Source organism: Desmodus rotundus, chromosome 2 (genome assembly GCF_022682495.2).
Source record: "Desmodus rotundus isolate HL8 chromosome 2, HLdesRot8A.1, whole genome shotgun sequence".
Classification (NCBI taxonomy): domain Eukaryota; kingdom Metazoa; phylum Chordata; class Mammalia; order Chiroptera; family Phyllostomidae; genus Desmodus; species Desmodus rotundus.
The window spans coordinates 109020337-109039781 of NC_071388.1; the positions used below are offsets into that span (position 1 = coordinate 109020337).

A 19445-nucleotide genomic window follows, 5' to 3' on the forward strand; every position below is an offset into this window, starting at 1 on the left:
TACCGATGCCTCCATCTTGACTGGAAGTCCTTAAAGAGAATATATAAATGAAGGTAGAGACTATCAAACTTTTTTCTTATTTTTCTTCTCATTAAGTATGGGAAGGAATCTGTTCCAATTTCCTCCCTTCTATTTCTCTATATACAGTGCTGTCCAAAAATTATTTGCTCTTGTTCTTTTTATTACCTTGTGTTCAGCTGTTGTAATTTGTGGAGGTATATGTTGCCATGTTCTTAATTATATCTCACCAAATAAGCTCTGCTGAAAAATGTGCTATATAAGAAAAGCTTATTTGTGGGTTCTGATGGGAATAAAGCTAAAGTGTTAATTACAAAGTATCGCTTGATTGTATTTCATATACTTTGTTTAGATGGTTGTAATCTGGTTAGAAAAATCTGGAATCATCATAAATAGGATGATATATGAGCTACTATTTACAGTTGTGAAGAAAATGCTTTAAAAACATTTCCTTTTTAATTCCTGGTGACATGCTGAAGGAGTTTGGTAATACCTTTGGAAATTAGATTACCACACAAATCATATCTCATTTATATGATACTGGCATAGATCGAGTTAACCTCCCCCTTACCTGTAATGATTCAGGTGAAAGCTATAAAGGTTTGAGGCTCTTAGCAAGTCTGTCCAACTGTATCTCAGTCTCATTGTTTTGAGTTATATCACTGAAAAACAGTAGTTTATTTTTTTCTACTTATGCTGTAGAAGACAAAAATACCCAAATAATTGAATACCACTCTATTTCCCCCCAAACTTGCAGGCAGTATACCCTGAACAGGAACTTCAAATTTCAAATATTTGAAATATTCTTTCAAATTTGAAATATTCTTTCTCAAGTGGATACATGCAGGTGTTAATATAGTATACGTATTGCAACTGTAAACAGTAGCTAATGTGTTATCCTATGTTTGTCACCTTTCAAGATACCAGATTATTCTGAATAGATTTCAACCATCTGAACAAAAGTGTGTGAAACACATTCAAGCAGTATTTTGGGCTATTAGTGTATAATAATTGGGGTGTGTAACAATTGTGTGTAACAATTGGGAAAGTTTAAGGCTATTAGTGTATAACATTTGGTGTAGTACAAAGGTTGAACATAAAATCTAGGGTTACATGCTCTTATAAAAGCAAGTTATAAGTACTTGTACTTTAAAACAAGGTAGCACTCCATTGAATTAGAATTAAGAAAGTTGGTGTTTTTTAATTGTAATCTAATGAAATGTGTGTTTTAAAGGTAATTTTTGTATCACTTGATTGTATGTTACTGCTTAGTATGGACTTCCTGTCGGATTTTGAGATGATGTTGCAGCGGAAAAAGAGCATGAGTGGCAAGCGCAGACGTAACCGTGATGGTGGCACTTTTATTAGTGATGCCGACGATGTGGTGAGCGCCATGATTGTCAAAATGAATGAAGCTGCTGAGGTGAGTTGGCTCACTTCTAGCTTCACCTTTCTCCCACTTTTAATTGGTTGTATGGCTTTGGGGGGGGTTTGTTTTTTAGCTTTACTTGTGCTTAAAATACATTTAAGATACATTTTTTTTTAACAAAGCATTTACTATTATAAGTTTTAAGCATGGAAATAATTTTAATTATTTTATTAACATGTTTAGAAAAAACTTAGTGAAAAGACTAAGTAGGTATTAAAATGACCCTGTTTAGCATAATGGCTTTGCTAGTTTTATAGAGGAATGATTTTACGCTGGAGTTTGGCTGGCATACCACAAAGTTTAATGTTTCTTACATATAAAAAGTTGTAAACTCATGTTTATTATGTTATGAACTCATGTCATTCTTTTATCTCTAATTAAGAGATTGCATTTAACTCACTGCATTTTAAAATTCTGCTTTGGAAAACTAAAAATGGAACGGCCTTTTGACCCAGCAATTTCACTGCGGGGATTGTATCCTAAGAACCCCGTAAGTTGGCGTAAGTTGGTGATCGAGTTTCATTTTTTTGCACATAGCTGTCCAGATCTCCCAACATCATCTTTGAAGAGGCTATTTTTGCTCCATTTTATGCTCCTGCCTCCTTTGTCAAATATTAATTGACCATAGAGACTTGGGTTTATTTCTGGGCTCTCTGTTCTGTTCCATTGGTCTATGTGCCTGTTTTTATGCCAGTACCAGGCTGTTTTGATTACAGTGGCCTTGTGATACAGTTTGATATCAGGTATTGTGATCCCTCCTCCTTGGTTCTTCTTTCTCAAACTTGCTGCAGCTATTCGGGGTCGTTTATGGTTCCATATAAATTTCTGAAATGTTTGTTCTATATCTGTGAATATGTCATGGGTACTCTAATAGGGCTTGCATTGAATCTATAAATCGCTTTGGGTAGTATGGCCATTTTGATGATGTTAATTCTTCCAATCCATGAGCATGGTACATGTTTCCATTTGTTTGTGTCTTCCTTAATTTCTTTCTTCAGTGTTGTGTAGTTTTCTGAGTACAGGTCTTTTACCTCCTTGGTCAGGTTTATTCCTAGGTACTTGATTTTTCTTGTTGCTATATCAAATGGGATCTTTTTCCTGATTTCTGTTTCTGCAGTTTCGTTGTTGATATACAGGAATGCCTTTGATTTCTGAGTATTGACTTTGTATCCAGCTGTTTTGCCAAATTCATTTATTATGTCGAGTAGTTTTTTGGTGGAGTCTATAGGATTTTCCATGTACACTATCATGTCATCTGCAAACAGTGACAGTTTCATTTCCTCCTTTCCAATTTGGATGCCTTTTATTTCTTGTTCTTGTCTGATTGCTGTGGCTAGGACTTCCAATACTATGTTGAATAGGAGTGGTGAGAGAGGGCATCCTTGTCTTGTTCCTGATCTTGGTGGGAAAGCTCTAAGTTTTTCTCCATTGAGTATGATGTTGGTTGTAGGTCTCTCATATATGGCCTTTATGATGTTGAGGAATGCTCCCTTTATTCCCACTTTGCTGAGTGTTTTCATCAGAAATGGGTGCTGTATCTTATCAAATGCTTTTCCCGCATCTATTGATATATGATCATGTGATTTTTGTCTTTGCAGTTATTGATGTGATGTATTATGTTTATTGATTTGCAAATATTGTACCATCCTTGCATCCCTGGGATGAATCCCACTTGGTCATGGTGGATGATCTTTTTAATGTATTGCTGGATGCGGTTTGCTAATATTTTGTTGAGAATTTTAGCGTCTATGTTCATCAGCGATATTGGCCTGAAGTTTTCTTTCTTCGTTGTGTCTTTTTCTGTTTTGGGGTTAGGATGATGCTGGCTTCATAAAAAGAGTTTGGGAGTCTTCCATCAGTGGATTTTTTTGAATAGTCTGTGAAGGATAGGGGTTAGCTCTTCCTTAAATGCTTTGTAGAATTCTCCTGTGAAACCATCTGGTCCAGGGCTTTTGTGTGTTGGGAGTTTTTTTATGACTGCTTCAATTTCATCTGCTGTTATTGGTCTGTTCAGGTTTTCTGCCTCTTCATTCAGTTTTGGAAACAAGTTCTGTTCTTTTAGAGACAGTTGCTGAACTATTTATGCATTCAGTGATATATGTCTAGTATTTGTTTTTAAACAATTCAAGGTTGAGGGAAAATAGCTACAGAAATAGCTACAGTAAGAGTAACTATGTGGGTTTAATTATTGAAATGCATAGTACATGACAGGAGTATATTATTTTGTTTTCTGTGTTTGTAGAAACTCTTCTTTTTTTTAAAGATTTTATTTTTTTATTTATTTGCAGAGAGAGGGGAAGGGAGGGAGAGAGGGAGAGAAAGAGCAATGCGTGGTCGCCTCTCTCACGCCCCACCCTGGGGACCATGACCCGCAAACCAGGCACGTGCCCCGACCGGGAATCGAATGAGCAACCCCCCCAACCCCCCACCTCCACCCCTGGTCTGCAGGCTGGCGCTCAGTCCACTGAGCCACACCAGCCAGGACGAAACTCTTCTTTAATAACATTCCATTATCATACAGTCCTCCCAGCTGGAAAGTTATTTCTGATGATAAACCAAATTTTCCCAGGTATAATTTTGAACCTTAAATGAACTCTGAAAACTTAAAATTATGCCAGTATTTTAAATTAAAGTTGTTTCTCTCAATTTATAATTGCTAAAACTATTATAATAGTTTTATGGGTTTGATTGACACAGATACAGAATTTGGGGATCTACAAAAAGTCCATTTATTAATTTTCCTTTGTTGTAGGAAAAAATACAGTTTTTCAAAGAAGTTGCCGCTTTATTTTACAGTATAGAATTATAATAGTTGTAATTCATTATTAACATTGGCTTTTTCCTTTCTTTTTTAAAAAATATTTTTCTTCCTGGATAGGAAGACAGGCAGTTGAACAATCAAAAAAAGCCAGCATTGAAAAAATTAACATTATTACCTACCGTGGTCATGCACCTTAAGAAGTAAGTGTTTTTTTATTGAAAAAATGTTTTCCTTTTAATAATTATAGTCAAACTATATACTGGTGTTCTAGAGATATTAAAGAATGATTGCCCTCTATCAATTAATGGAAAAGTAATCATGAATAGCGCCTTCTAAATTATGTTACTTTCTCAAAATTTCTTTTTTTTTCTCTCACAATTTCTTTTGAACCTTGATGTCTGGTGCAGACAGAACACATAGCAAACTGATATTAATGAAAAAAAAGTTGGAAACCACTAATTTTGTTCCTTATAGACTGTTTTCAGTCTGGGAAAATTATATCTCTTTTCCTAGCGTGAGATAGAACAGAGCAGATCCTGAGAGACTGGAGCACATACTTTACAAGCCTTAGGTGGCCTATTATATAATGAACTTTGTCATTGGTCCTTCTGGAATAAGGACCCTTTCTTGATAGATCATCGTTATCAAGGTCTTTCATTGTTTTGCTTATATGCCTGAACAGTTTCGATTTCTCTGTCACCTAGCCACAGCCCACTTTTGGTGACTATAGAGAAATGCAGTAGCACACAAATGCACCAACAGCATGGCCTAGGACTTTCTACTACAAACTTGCTACTTCTGTCTGTCCTAACAGACAAAATGATTGTGGCAGATTTCATGTAGGCGTGCACACATACACACACACACACGAGATCTGTCTGGAAAACATTCAACCATTGTTAATATATCAAGAAAGGTTTACATGACATCAGTGTAATCTGGCAGCCAAGGAGAGTGGACTGGAATGCACATGCATGAACAGTGACTACTTCACTGTAATAATCAGTGGGGGCAGTAGACACCGTTGAGTGAGCATGTGTGCTGTGTGGCTGTCACATTCAGAATGACTGAGCGAGTAGAGCAAGGAACCTGCATCAGGTTTTGCCTTAAGCTTGAATATTCCTCCACGGAAACTGTTCAGATGATTCAGAAGGCCACAGCTATGGGCATCTGGTAATTGGCAGCTTCATCACAACACGCCTGCTCATGCATCACATCTGGTGCAGAGTTTTTTGGCAAAACATCAAGTCACCCAGGTGACTCAGTCCCCCTACAGCCCAGATTTGGCACCCTGTGACTTTTGCCTTTTCCCAAAACTAAAGTCACCATTGAAAGGGAAGAAATTTCATTCAGATCATTGATAAGATTCAGGAAAATACAGTGGGGCAGCTGATGGTGATTGGGAAAACTGTGAGGACCCAAGGTGTGCCTACTTTGAAGGGGACTGAGGTGTTGTCCTATGTACAATGTTTCTTGTATCTTGTGTCTTCAATAAATGTCTCTGTTTCATATTACATGGCTGGATACTTTCTGCACAGATCTCATATGTGTGTGTGTGTGTGTGTGTGTAGTATTGTCATGTTTTCTATTAACAGTTGATCCTAGTACATAAAATGGAATTTAAATAGTATTTCGTCGGTATTTTTTTCTGTTATACAGAAGGAATTCTTCCTGGTGTCTTGCAAATTCTGAGTTTTCTTCCACCTGAAACAATTTCAGAATCACTGTTCTGATAGATTAAACATTAGTTTTATAGATAGTTGTAATAATTGGAGCTCATTAGTCTTACTGTTTGTACCATTTATATCAGCATTAACCTATTTTGTGTAATTTGGGTTTGGTTTTAACAAATCACCTTTGCCTATTTTTGAAAATAGGAACTAAATTTAATACCGCTTTTGCAAACTGAGTAAGATGCTCAGTAAATAATGAATGCATGAGTAACATTGTGGGAGGACTTTTTGGAAACATCACCTAATATATGAGAAAATCCAGGGGAAGCTACAGTAGAATAGAATCGACATACACTGACCTCACTTTTTTAAAAATTATTATTGTAGGCAGGACCTTAAAGAAACATTCATTGACAGTGGTGTGATGTCTGCCATCAAAGAATGGCTCTCACCTCTACCAGATAGGAGTTTGCCAGCACTAAAGATTCGAGAGGAGCTATTGAAGATTCTGCAAGAGGTTAGAGCCAAATCTGTTTACTCTTCATTAATTATCTAATGTGTTTTGTATTATTACAACCTTTCTATTTTACCATTTATTTATACATTTTCTCTGCCATCACTTGCCAGAAGAAGAGTTTTATTCAGTATGTTTTTTAGGAACATACTAAAGTAAAATGATCATAAAAGGAAGGCCTGATAAACTTCATATAACTATATTACTGAAGGAAAAAGATCCTGGAGTCTATGGTTTATATGTAGAGTAGTATAGTAATGGGCATGTTTTGGGGAGAAACTTGAAGTAAAAAGATCAACTTCAGAGTCAGATAAACTTGCATTGGAATCGAGCTGGGCTGACTTTACATGGCTGTGACGCCTTGAGCAAGCTACTTAACTTACAAAGGAATTCTTGAGGAACCTCCTATGTGCTAGGTATTCTTACTCCTCACAGCAAACCTGCAAGGTAGGTGTGATGTCTCCATTTTACAGATAAGGAAATTAAGATTCAGAAGTTAAGTGACTTGTCCAAGATCACATTACTGGCAAATGGCTGTGCTTGAGTTTGGGCATAGGTCTTTTTGATTCTGGGCCTATACTGACTCTTGTATTAAACTGCTGACCTCTGAGTATACTTAGTTCACACTTTCTCACATTGTTAAGTTTTACTTGGATTCAGCAGTAATACTGAACTCTAAACTGTTGATATGAACACAAAATATCCTTGTGTTCAGTGTCTATCCATCCTGAAACCATTTTCAGGATTTTTTTTGTTACTTTATTGTGAATGAACCAGGTCTCAGAAAATTCTCTAGAGTAGATTGGCAGGATTCCCAGTTTCTGAGTAATTAATGTGTGTGCATGTGTTTATGTTCTCAGCTACCTAGTGTGAGCCAGGAGACCCTGAAGCACAGTGGGATTGGACGAGCAGTAATGTATCTCTATAAACATCCCAAGGAGTCACGGTCCAACAAGGACATGGCAGGGAAACTAATCAGTATGTACATTTTGCTTTTGTTGTAATTCTATATATATAAAAGGTGACTGACTGTATTTTTACCACCATTCATTTTAAATGAATCAATGAAGTGGAATAGAAATAAAATTTTGGTAACTTCTTATGGTACCAGCTTTTTCCCCTTAGACTTAAAATGCTTGTGAGTATATTTAAGTATGTAATCCATTATTAAATACGGCAACTAAAATGATGCATTTTCTAATCATGGATCAAGAGCATATAGTGAGAGAGGCATTAGAATGCAGGCCCTCGCATTAGTCATACCTGGGTTCAAATCCTAGATTCACCACCTTACTGCGTTTCTTTAGGTTCATGGTTTAAGCTCTAAACCTTGGTTTTCTTCTCTGTAAAACGGAGAATTATATGTTCACTTAGGGTTTTTGTAAAGATTAAGTGAGAGAATATATGTATATAGCACAATGCCTAGCACATGGTAAGTCCTCAGGAAATGTTAGCCCTGCTGCTATTGTTATTACTTTTATAATGGTCTTCCAACCCTTTTTATGTTCTTATTTAGTGAAACCAAAGGAGTCTAACTAAAATCCATCTAATCAACTGCCATGTTGTTTATGAAATCTTTTAGTTTTATGAATGAAAAACAAGCCCTGGCTGGTGTGGCTTGGTGGATTGAGTGCCAGCCTGCACACCAAAGGGTCGCCAGTTTGATTCCCAGTCTAGGACACATACCTGGGTTGTGGTCCAGGTCCCCAGTTTGGTGTGTGTGAGAGACAGCTGCACATTGATCTTTCTCTCCCTCTCTTTCTCACTCCCTTCCCCTCTCTAAATATAAATAAAATATTTTTTAAAAAAATGAAAAACAAGTATTTTCATCATTCTCCTTTACTTTTCTTGTGCTCCACAGTGGAAAGAAATTTTTAAACTTCCAAGCTAGATTGAAAAGCAACTATTTCTGTATCTGAAAATAGTAATTATTTTTCTATTGAGTGTTAAAGTAGTAAAAGCTTTTAGGGAAATTTAGGTTTTTTAATAAACCATAGAAGCATATTATCCTTGATCTTGTTAATAATCTATAATTTACTGCCTATTAAATAATAAAGTTTAGATGCTTTTATGCAGTTCTCGACACTCTTCTAGCCCTAGACTGAGAGAAGCAGAATATTCCCACCGGTTAAGTCCTTTACAGTGGAAAAAGTAACACTCATGACTCATTATCACAGTGATTCTGAATCCAGGGGTGAGGTTGGGAGATCACTTTACAAAGATATTTAGACCACCAAAACCAAGACGGAGGTGTAGGTAGACACACTGCCTCCTCGCACAACGAAAAGAAGGACAACAACAATTTAAAAACAAAAAACAACCAGAACTGACAGAAAATTGAACTGCATGGAAGTCCGACAACCAAGGAGATAAAGAAGAAACATTCATCTAGACTGGTAAGAGGGGCAGAGATGGGCAGCTGGGGTGGACCGGACTTGCGGCAATGCAGCCGGACCCAGAGACTGGCCGATTGTGGAATGAACAGGGCAGGCAGTGAGACTGCTAGCAGACCCCACGGCCCCACATTTTCGCGCATAGATAAACCAGGAGGAACGGTGGGGGAGCGAAACAGACTGCACAACCCAGGGCTCCAGCACAGGAAATAAAGCCTCAAACCTCTGATTGAAAACACCCATGGGGGTTGAGGAGGCAGCAGGAGAAACTTCCAGCCTCACAGGAGAGTTCATTGGAGAGCCCCACAGGGGCCTAGAGCGTGCACAAGCTCACCTACTTGGGAATCAGCACTAGAGGGGCCCAGTTTGATTGTGGGTAGCAGAAAGGGAGTGATTACAATCCAGCAGAGAGTGGAGCAGGTGCCATTGCTCCCCGCCCTGGGGAACACCTAAGGCTCCACCCCTTTACATAACCGGTGCACCGAGACAAAAAAAAAAAAGCCCCAATGAAAGAACAGATCAAAGCCCCAGAAATAATTCAACTAAGCAGCGAACAGATAGCCAACTTATCAGATGCACAGTTCAAAACACTGGTAATTAGGATGCTCACAGAATTGGTTGAATTTGGTCGCAAACTAGATGAAAAAATGAAGGCTATGCTAAGAGAAACAAAGGAAAATGTACAGGGAACCAATAGTGATGCGAAGGAAACTGGGACTCAAATCAATGGTGTGGACCAGAAGGAAGAAAGGAACATCCAACCAGAAAAGAATGAAGAAACAAGAATTCGGTAAAATGAGGAGAGGCTTAAGAACCTCCAGGACATCTTGAAACGTTCCAACATCCGAATTATAGGGGTGCCAGAAGGAGAAGAGGAAGAACAAAAAATTGAAAACTTATTTGAACAAATAATGAAGGAGAACTTCCCTAACCTGGCAAAGGAAATAGACTTCCAGGAAGCTCAGCGAGTCCTGAAGAAGCTGGACCCAAGGAGGAACACACCAAGGCACATCATCATTACATTCCCCAAGATGAAAGAGAAGGAGAGAATCTTAGAAGCAGCAAGAGAAAAGGACACAGTTACCTACAAAGGAGTTCCCATGAGACTGTCAGCTGATTTCTCAAAAGAGACCTTACAGGCAAGAAGGGGCTGGAAAGAGGTATTCCAAGTCATGAAAGGCAAGGACCTACATCCAAGATTACTGTATCCAGCAAAGCTATAATTTAGAATGGAAGGGAAGATAAGTGCTTCTCAGATAAGGTCAAGTTAAAGGAGTTCATCCTCACCAAGCCCTTATTATATGAAATGTTAAAGGGACTCATCTAAGAAAAAGAAGATAAAAAATATGAACAGTAAAAATGACAGCAAACTCACAGTTACTAACAACCACACCTAAAACAAAAACAAAAGCAAACTAAGCCAACAACTAGAACAGGAACAGAACCACAGAAATGGAGATCACATGGAGGGTTATCAATAGGGGATATGGGGTAGAGAGGGGGGAAAGGTACAGAGAATAAGTAGCATAAGTGGTAGGTAGAAAATAGGGGGAGGGTAAGAATAGTATAGGAAATTAGAAGCCAAAGAACTTATATGCATGACCAATGGACATGAACTATAGGGGGGGAATGTGGGAGGGAGGGGGTGGGCAGGATGGAGTGGAGTGAAGGGGGGAATGGGACAACTGTAGTAGCATAATCAATAAATACATTTAAAAAAAACCCAAAGCTATTTAGACCACCCCCTTGATGAGACTGCCTGCTTCCTTATAAGTTTGACAACACCTGTGTTGTCTGTAAAAGGTCCTTTATTGTTTTGATAGTGTATTAAATACAGCAATAAACTACACTGTGTTTCAAAATAAAAACACTGTTGGTATCTGTGGACTTTTCTAACTAAATGGTGAGCCTGTAGTATTTTTTTCATGTTCATCTTAGCAATTTTCTTAGATTTAATGAATTTCAGACTCTACACCTGCACTATTGAAATGTAATTTTTAAAGATTTAGACCATTTTGACAAGTAGTAAGGGAGCTTTTCTTTAGAATAAAAAGGTAGAAGAATTTCAAGATTTTTCTGTTTCAGTAGAATAAATTTAGGCTGTCTATAGAAAATGTCATCACAGCTTGTTGATGACTGTCAAAGTGTGTCATATATTACTTTCATTATTAGATGTTGCAGGTGTGGTCCTGAAAGAGTGCTGTCTTTAAGGAAAGAGTATTCTGAATGCCTAGATATGATATAACACTAGGGTGTGGGTATTTCAAGAAATAGTAGGAGGAATAATACTTTATGGACTAAATAATTGATTTTTCCTTGTTACAGATGAATGGTCTCGGCCTATATTTGGTCTTACCTCAAACTACAAAGGAATGACAAGAGAAGAAAGGGAGCAGAGAGACCTAGAACAAATGCCTCAACGACGAAGAATGAGCAGGTATGAGGGAACAGGTATGAGTAAGTGGATTGAATGTTACTGTTGCTATAACTCAGCATTTTTGCAAGTAAGATCATTAGGAGACCTGAGATGATAGGATTTTGTCTTTCCTCTTAGCTTGATATATCTGTGTAGTTCATAATACCCTCTTAATTTATGTGGAATAGTGTGTAAGTCTGCACCTTCTCCCAGACTTTTCTGGTTTGATCTGATGTAATATGGCCTCTGCCACAGTTCCTAGAGGTTGCTTTTCTTGTTCCAGCCATGTGCAGACAAAAACTGTGTCTTTCTCAGTTCCATTTCCAAATTCTTAAGAGAAAAAAATACTGGTTCAATTTGTATCAATAAACTGGATACAGTTGTATCCAGGATGGCAAAGTCATTAGTTATTCATACGGCAGTTACCATTCACCCATAATTAAACCTAGTATGCAAAACTAGGAATTATTTTTTTGGGGAAGGGACTTAATTGTGATCTGAGTTTGATGTTTCATTTTGCTCTTTTTTTTCTTTCAAAGTTACAAGATTCTAACATTCTTAATATTTCATTGGTTACTTTTTTCCCAGCACTGGTGGTCAGACACCCCGAAGAGACCTGGAAAAGGTGCTGACAGGAGAGGAGAAGTAAGGGTTTTGTATTAGTTTTTTTTCTTAGCCTATGTAGAGAATGTTCTTTTTGTTGCTTTAAGAAAAATAGCAAATGAAATGATGTGTGTTCACACTGATGAAGGATGATTTTCAGCTTAACATTTATTGAATATCCACAGAGCATTGTATTGGATGCTCTGGAGGATGTAAGGAAGATTGAGAAATAGTTTATTCAATAAAGATTTTAGCTACTTGCTATGTACTAGACTTCTGTGTTAAGCTCTGGGCGTACAAAACTGAATTAAAAATAGTCCATACGCTCACCAAGTCTTTAGGGGCATTACAGACAAAAGGAGAGCTTAAGCCAACGGTGGGGTAAGTGTGTGGAAGGCCTGTTTGAGGAAAGGCAAGTGGACTAGAGTGGTTGGGCAGTAGTGTGGTGCCTGAGATGGTGGAAGATAATGTTGGATATACAGACGTGGACCAAATTTTGAACAGCTTTAAATCAAGATGAAGAATTGTCACTTTCTGTGATTCCATAGAAAGTGTTTGAGCATGGGCGTGGAGTCATCAGATTTGATTCAGAATGCTGATGTTGGTGTGGTGTAGGATGGGTTGGAGAGGGTTAACTAAAGGCAGTGATACAGTTAAACTGAACCAGTAATGGGGAAACAGAAGGTTTAGAAGACTTTTTAGGGGCAAAATTGCCAGGAGTAGGTGACTTAGTTGGGTAGGAGTTGGCAAGATTTGAAGACACCAACCTAAAGAGCTGAGATGATGGTGTTCACTAAAAAAGGAGAGGAGGAAGCTGGTCCTGGGAGGGAAGTTTAGGAATCCATGCAGCAATGTGAGTGATGATGAGGCCAGCTGAGACAGACTGTGGGATGGTGTGTTGGGTAAGCTTGGGAGCGCAGATGAGGTTTGCAGCAGGTATGTATCTGAGGAGGATGGGCCCAGCTGTGATTGGTTACATAAGCAGCATGCTCTTCTCATTCTCAGGGCGCTCAGGCCTGGAGATCCTGGATTCTGTGCCCGTGCAAGGGTGCCTATGCCTTCAAACAAGGACTATGTGGTCAGGCCTAAATGGAATGTGGAAATGGAGTCATCCAGGGTAAGCAAGCAGGGGAACAGCAAGGTGGATTGCAAATGTACATTACCATTTTGTCTTCTACCTCCTGTTTAATAATCCCTAGCTGCTCTTGCAGTTTAACTGATTTCAAGGGAGCTATTTTCTGCTTTTTTATCAAGCCAGATCATTCATTGCTGATGAGCTTTACTTCAGACTTAAAGCAACATTATCAAGTCAAGAAGTTTTTTTTCTTATTTATCCCTTTATTTCCACTGAATCCTGGAACTTGTGTTCTTCTATAGTCATTTTTTTTTTTTTTTTAAACAATGAGAGGATCAGAACTCACCTGCTTATGCAGTGTCCCCTCCCTTTCTCTTCAACTGTTTTAGGTAATTCTGTTATGAAATATTTAGGGTAAACACTTCTCTGTCATCCCTGTAAATACTACTTAGTGATTGTCATTGCTTTCCATTAATCTTTTTTTATTCTCCATTCCCACCACCGTTTCTAGCATGGTATTCTTAAAAGGGGACTAAACCGATTGGAAAAGCATAAGAGGCGATTTGCTGAACAGAAACGACTCAGCAGAGTGCACCATGCTGTCAAGTTCAGCATTGAAGGCAACAGGCTGCCCCTGTAGTCCTGGCTCTATCCAAGTATATCCAGGAGGTATCCCCAAGGAGGCATGCTCTGGGCATGGGCTTGAATTTTTCAGGAGTTAAAGGGAAGACAAGTGTGGGTATGCTTGCTTAACCAGACAAGGCGAGGTCTTCTTTTAGTTTCTGAAATAATGACCCTAACAGCCACTTAGTGACATTTAGGTCCTCCTGAGTCTTTAGAAATTGATAACGAAATTGTCTTCTCCTTTATTGGTACCCTGGAGACCAACAGATAATTACCTGATAAGTATTTTGGTCTTCTTCTTGACTGGTACCCATTTTTATTAAAAATGCTTATGTTAGGGCCTAGGACCATAGTGGTCTATATTACAGGCATAGAAATTGGTTACTTGCTCCTCAGTGGGAGGGAGGTGGCTTGTTTTCCTCTTGTCAGTGGCTCAGTAACACACGTTTGGGGACTTCATTGAATGAAGCCTGACACTGAATATTTAGGAGATAAATTTGGTTAATACATATTCAGTATGTGGTTGAAAATGAAAAAGACATTGGAACCTTTATAAAGCTAGTCTCACTGACCTGTGTTCTTGAATTTGTCGTGCACTTTTGTTGCAGTATATCCTACAGAAGGAGAGTGCTGCTTGCCTTTTTTGACTTCTTCATTAACCCCACTTTTTTAGCTACTTCCCTGTATTATACTCACCTTCCTTTCAGTTCATTTTGCTCTGAAGCTACTAACAAAACAAAGCATACTTTCTTATTTGTTGAGAACAGATAAAGGGTAGAAGAGTTCAAGTTCAGTGCCTTGGACTTCTTCATCTGTACTTCCTTCCCTTTTTTTCTTTTATCCATACCTTGTCCCTTGATATCCCTTCTCTTCCACCAAACACCCCTGTTTATTTTTATCTTTACTTTTTTCACTGTCTCTTCCCTCTTTCTATCCCTGTCTTTCATATTTTCTTTTCCCTAGCACACACATTTGTGAGAGTTAAGAATTACAGTGTAACGAAGGAAATGTCATAAACAATCTGTATGGCCAGCCTACTTTGGAAGCTTGCCTTTTGTCCTGAGGGCATGTGCCCGTCTGCTATTGTTGATCCCGCCAGAGGCGGTTCTGGTCCCGCCTTTCCTGTGGGTGATAGGGTGGTGGGAACAAGTGGCCTAACCTTCTGCTAGAGCAGATAGATGACCAACATGAGGAGGGAACTTCTAGTAGAGTTCCTTTCCTTTATCCTCAACACTCCCAGGATCGTAAAGAGCTGGTATTTAACTAGGCCTGAGTCTGGCTTATAGAGCTCTTTGAAAAAAACACAACATGTTTTGGCTGGTGGTCCCATTTTACATTTCAGTATATTATCTTTAAGCTACCTGGCACTGTTTCCCTGCTCAGGAAGATTTCTCGCTGAACGTACCTGATCTGTCTGATCTTGGAAGCTATGCAGGGTCAGGCCTGGTTAGTACTTGGATGGGAGGAAGATTCTTGCATATTCATTCACTCATGGCTTTCATATTGCACTGGCACTAGTGAGTATTAATAGAAAACATATTGTTCAAGAAGAAAATTGGAGTGGATAAATGGCATTCAAATGAAAGTTTTCTTTTATACAAGTGTGGGAAAATGTAAGTTTACAATTTTTTGTATGGAAAATAATACAATAATTAATAAATAATATTACAATAAGCTCTGATTCATGTAGTCACAACTGTAAACCTACTTTTGCCCATCCCTGTATATCATTCTTATTTTTGAAGTAATATAAGTAAACATAAAACACCAGAATAACTTCATTCCCAAAGTCCTGCTCTTCCTCTAAGTCACCACTGTTAACAATTTTGATGTGTTAAATGTATCTCCAGTAATGCTTCAAACTTAGTTTTTCTTATTATAATTGTAGAAAAATTTGAGTTAGTGAAGAGGAAAATCACCCACTGTTCAAAAGCACTTTGTTGTACTTTTTGAATTTTTTTCTATTGCTACTTTAATTAAAATTCTGTATATAATTTTAATCACTTCTTGTTAAGTCACCTTATGGACTTATTATTTATAATGGCTGTGTAATAGTGTATCAGTTTGTTTCTTCGTTTCTCTCTAGTTTCTGGTTTTCTCTCCTAAATAATGCAGTAACCTCCACTGCATTCAGTGTTTATATGTTAATTTATTCCATGGAGTGCTTTATTATTATTTTTTAAGAATTTATTTATTTTTAGAGGGGAAGGGAAGGAGAAAGAGAGGGAGAGAAACATCAGTGTGTGGGTGCCTCTCCTGAACCCCATACTGGGGACCTGGCCCACAACCCAGGCGTGTGCCCTGACTGGGAATCGAACCAGCAGCCCTTTGGTTTGCAGGCCAGTGCTCAATCCACTGAGTCACACCAGCCAGGGCCATGGAGTGCTTTAAAATAACAAAAGCAACGCATGTTTTTATATAAACTTTCAAATAGAGAAAGCACACATAAATTAATGTCAGTTGTTAATCCACTACATCTTGACATTAACATTTCAAGTTACTTCTTTTTGGTCCTTTTTATATACATATGTAAACATATTATTACTGGTTTTGGGTTTTTTGAACTCTTAAGCAAAATCCTGATCATGTTTTATTCCTCATTGGGTTTGTCTTTTACTTAGCATGGTAAAAATTCTTTTTAGTAACCATTCTTCAGTGATATAATATTATGTTGGAATACAGTTGTACCATAATTTTTTTAAGCAAACCCATCTTGCTAATCTTTTAGGCTACTTTTGGTTTTTCACTGGTAAAACAGTGATAAAATTGTTCACTGATAGTACTGCATTACACTTTGACCGTCCTAATGGAGTGTTACAAGGTTGATGATTTGGAAGAGAGGTCATTGAATTTAGCATATAGTACTATGTTCTGTGTTTTCAGGCTTGGAGTGACTAGGCATCTGGCAGCACAAGTCTTTAAGCTGTAACTAGGATAAGATCAGCATGACCTGACCTGGGTGTGTGTATTTCAGTTGCTGGGATGGGAGGGCTCAGATTGTAGATCAAGTCCTGGGAGTGAGCAAGGAGAAATGCAGGCTGAAGTGTTGAGCCTGCTGGAAGTTCGGTAGTTGGCAGGGATCTGAGCAAGTAAGGCTTTCAGTGTGGACTGTCTACAAGTACTAAATCAGGGCACATTGTCTCAAAGGAAATGAGATATTTGGGATTCTTCAGGAAATCAGGGGTATTTCAACTCTGACTCCCAAAGTCAGATGTTCAAAAGTCCCCTCTCTCCATCTTTCCACCCCTCTTCCTCCAAGGAGGTTTTCAAAAGAGGGATGGTAGCATAGCTCTTTCTCCTCTGATAATGATTTTTTATGCTAACTTAGTATTAGTGTCAAGTATTAAAAGTATTAAAATTGATATAAAATAATATTTAGAACTGGGATATTCCTAGAAAATCTAGGATTGATGATCAACATGACTCTCGTTTAAGAATATTTAAACTCTTGTAGTGTTTCTTGCTTATATCTAAGTGTGGAGTTGAGTCCAGAGGTGGGATAGAGTGGGGAGGGTCCCAACATAAAAGAGCTTCACCATAACAGCATAGCCCCTGGAGCATGGCCCAGGCCCTGCTTTCTTTTAGCATTCTTTGCACTGAGCTTCACAGGTGACTTACTAGTAAGCCCTGGCGGGGTTGGGGGGTGGGGATGTAGAAGAATTAGGAAAACCCTTCTCCTTTTTAACCATTTCAACATTTGTTTTTTAATTTTTTATCCTCACTTGAGAGACATGCTTATTGATTTTTTTAGAGAGGGGGGAAGGGAGAGAGAGAAACTTACTGGTTGTCTCTTATACGCACCCCATCCAGGGACTTAACCCACAACCTAGGCATGTGTCCTGACTGGGAGTTGAACCCATGACCTTTGAGTTTATGGGATGACGCTGCAACCAACTGAGCAACCACTGGCCAGGGTTCAACATTGTTAAAGATTGGAATTGTTAGCAACACTAGAGTCAGCAAGAAGAGTTCACCCTGATCTTTGACATAAATAGCAGACCTTTTCAGCATTTCTAAAAGGTGTCTATTTCTTAGAGACCACATCTTTTTAAAACATACAATCTTTTCAAAATGTAAAGGAAATAACCTAACAACCAATCTTTTAAACATAAAGGGCAAGCAAGAAGAGATGTAAGAAGTAGGAAGCCCCTTGGATCGAGAGACCTAATGTTCTTTTTGTGTCAAATACACTTATTTAACCTAAATCTAATTGATTGCACAGTGGTAATAATAATAGTCATTGTGGTATTTACATTGAGCACTATGTGCCATCCTCTGTGCTTATGACAGTATTTTCTCATTTACTTCTCCCAGCAGTCCTGAAAGGAGTACATACTTGGGGGCATGATTTGCCCAGGGTCACAAAACCTGCTGAGGCAGACAGGGATTCACCCAAGTGGGAAACCAGAGCTCTAGCTTTTCATAGGTTTACTTTGCTATCCTCTGATCTCATTCATCATACTTAAGGCTTTTTCTCAGATGACTTTCTCTGCTTTAGAAGATCATCATTCCTTATACCAGCACTGTTTGAAAGTGTGTATGTTAGGTGGTCAATTCCACATTTGGTCTTTGAAAGGAAGGGAAAAGTGTGTACTCAAAATGTAATCTGATGGAATTGGGGGAATCATAGTTTCACTTTTTCCTCCTTTCTCTCATGTAGGAGATTTCCATGGACTGAGGCAAAATTTACCAATAAGCCACAGACAACAACAAAATTATTCTTCACTGAGAGTTCATTATGTTTTCTAACATTGCTGTGTGCATGCTGTGTTGTTCCTAAGGTCATCAAAGCATATTCTTGTTATTTCAGAGCTAGGAGCTCTTCTAACCACTAACTTTCAAACAAAAGAAGATGAAAGGCAAAATTAGATGTATTTCAATAATTGCTTTTAAATTTTTAACCCATTTGTAGTTTCAGGGGACCTCCAAGAAGGGTATCAGTCGACTGGATAAACAGATGAGAAAGTTCACAGATATCAGGAAAAAAAGCAGATCTGCACATGCAGTGAAAATCAGCATCGAGGGCAATAAAATGCCTTTGTGACCTTTCCTGGGATATATCTCCATCTTTGCTCTAAGAAATGCTCAATGGACTCTTTGGAGAAAGAAGATGATATTTTAAATTTTTTTAGTGTATCTGTAAATGGTTCAGCTTGTATCAAATATTGTCATAGGATGTGCGTTTCTCTCCATTGTATTTAAAAACCATTGTTGTGTACTTTGTACAGAGAAATACTAGTCACACTTCTATAAACCTTACACAATAAAATTACAGTCTGGTTTTGGGAGACTGTCTCTTCATTATTTTAGGGGATTCCTTCTTAGTAGGGGGGTGAAAATTGGTTCTTGGTGAATGAAAAAAAAAAAAAACCCTTAGATATTAGAGTGGTTTGTGACCTTTCAAAGTTCAGCCTTACCCTACTGTTGTAGTATCATAAGGAATTTGGTCTATGTCCTGGGTTCCTGACTAGGAGCTTCTAAAACCCTTGGGTTTCCTGGGTAAAAGGAATGTCTTTATGATTCTAATGAGGTGACCCCTGGTGTGTTTCTATATAGCTTTAGGTTGGGGTCTGGTCACCAGAAAGACTTTAGAGGTCTGTTTTACAAGGTTGGGACTTTGGGCAGGCCTTGTCCTGAGGGGTGCTAAAGATTGAATCTAGTCATTCAGTCATGTGGATAATGATTTAATCAGTTGTGCCTAAATAGTGAGGCGCAATTAAGAATTCTGGATAGCAAAGCTTGGTGGAATTTTTTGATTGGTGAACATACCGATTTGCTGAGATGGTGGAGTGCCTTGATTCCACCAAAAGGGTGTGGAAGCTCTGTGTTTTTTCCAGACCTCACCCTATGTGTGTTTTCGTTTAGTTGGACCTCCTAATTTGAATCCTGTATAATAAAACTATAAATACAGTGCTTTCCTGATTTCTGTGTCATTTTAG

At 38.3% G+C, this 19445-nt stretch overlaps 1 protein-coding gene across 5 annotated transcripts in view; it reads left to right on the forward strand.

Moving 5' to 3' along the window:
- IWS1 (interacts with SUPT6H, CTD assembly factor 1) overlaps window positions 1-18794 on the forward strand; it is a 55708-nt gene extending 36914 nt beyond the window's left edge. For 2 of the 5 annotated variants that reach the window (XM_045203027.3, XM_053918549.1), the window contains exons 7-15: window positions 1291-1441; window positions 4326-4408; window positions 6269-6398; window positions 7256-7373; window positions 11114-11225; window positions 11793-11849; window positions 12813-12924; window positions 13394-13551; window positions 18419-18522. In XM_045203027.3, the coding sequence (XP_045058962.2) occupies window positions 1291-1441; window positions 4326-4408; window positions 6269-6398; window positions 7256-7373; window positions 11114-11225; window positions 11793-11849; window positions 12813-12924; window positions 13394-13522 (892 nt within the window). In that variant the 3' untranslated portion in view covers window positions 13523-13551; window positions 18419-18522. Of the gene's footprint in view, window positions 1-1290; window positions 1442-4325; window positions 4409-6268; window positions 6399-7255; window positions 7374-11113; window positions 11240-11792; window positions 11850-12812; window positions 12925-13393; window positions 13552-18418 lie in introns of all 5 variants that reach the window. The other 3 variants (XM_045203026.2, XM_024569620.3, XR_006656752.3) reach the window with 2 other exon arrangements.
- Window positions 18795-19445: the final 651 nt, after the last annotated feature.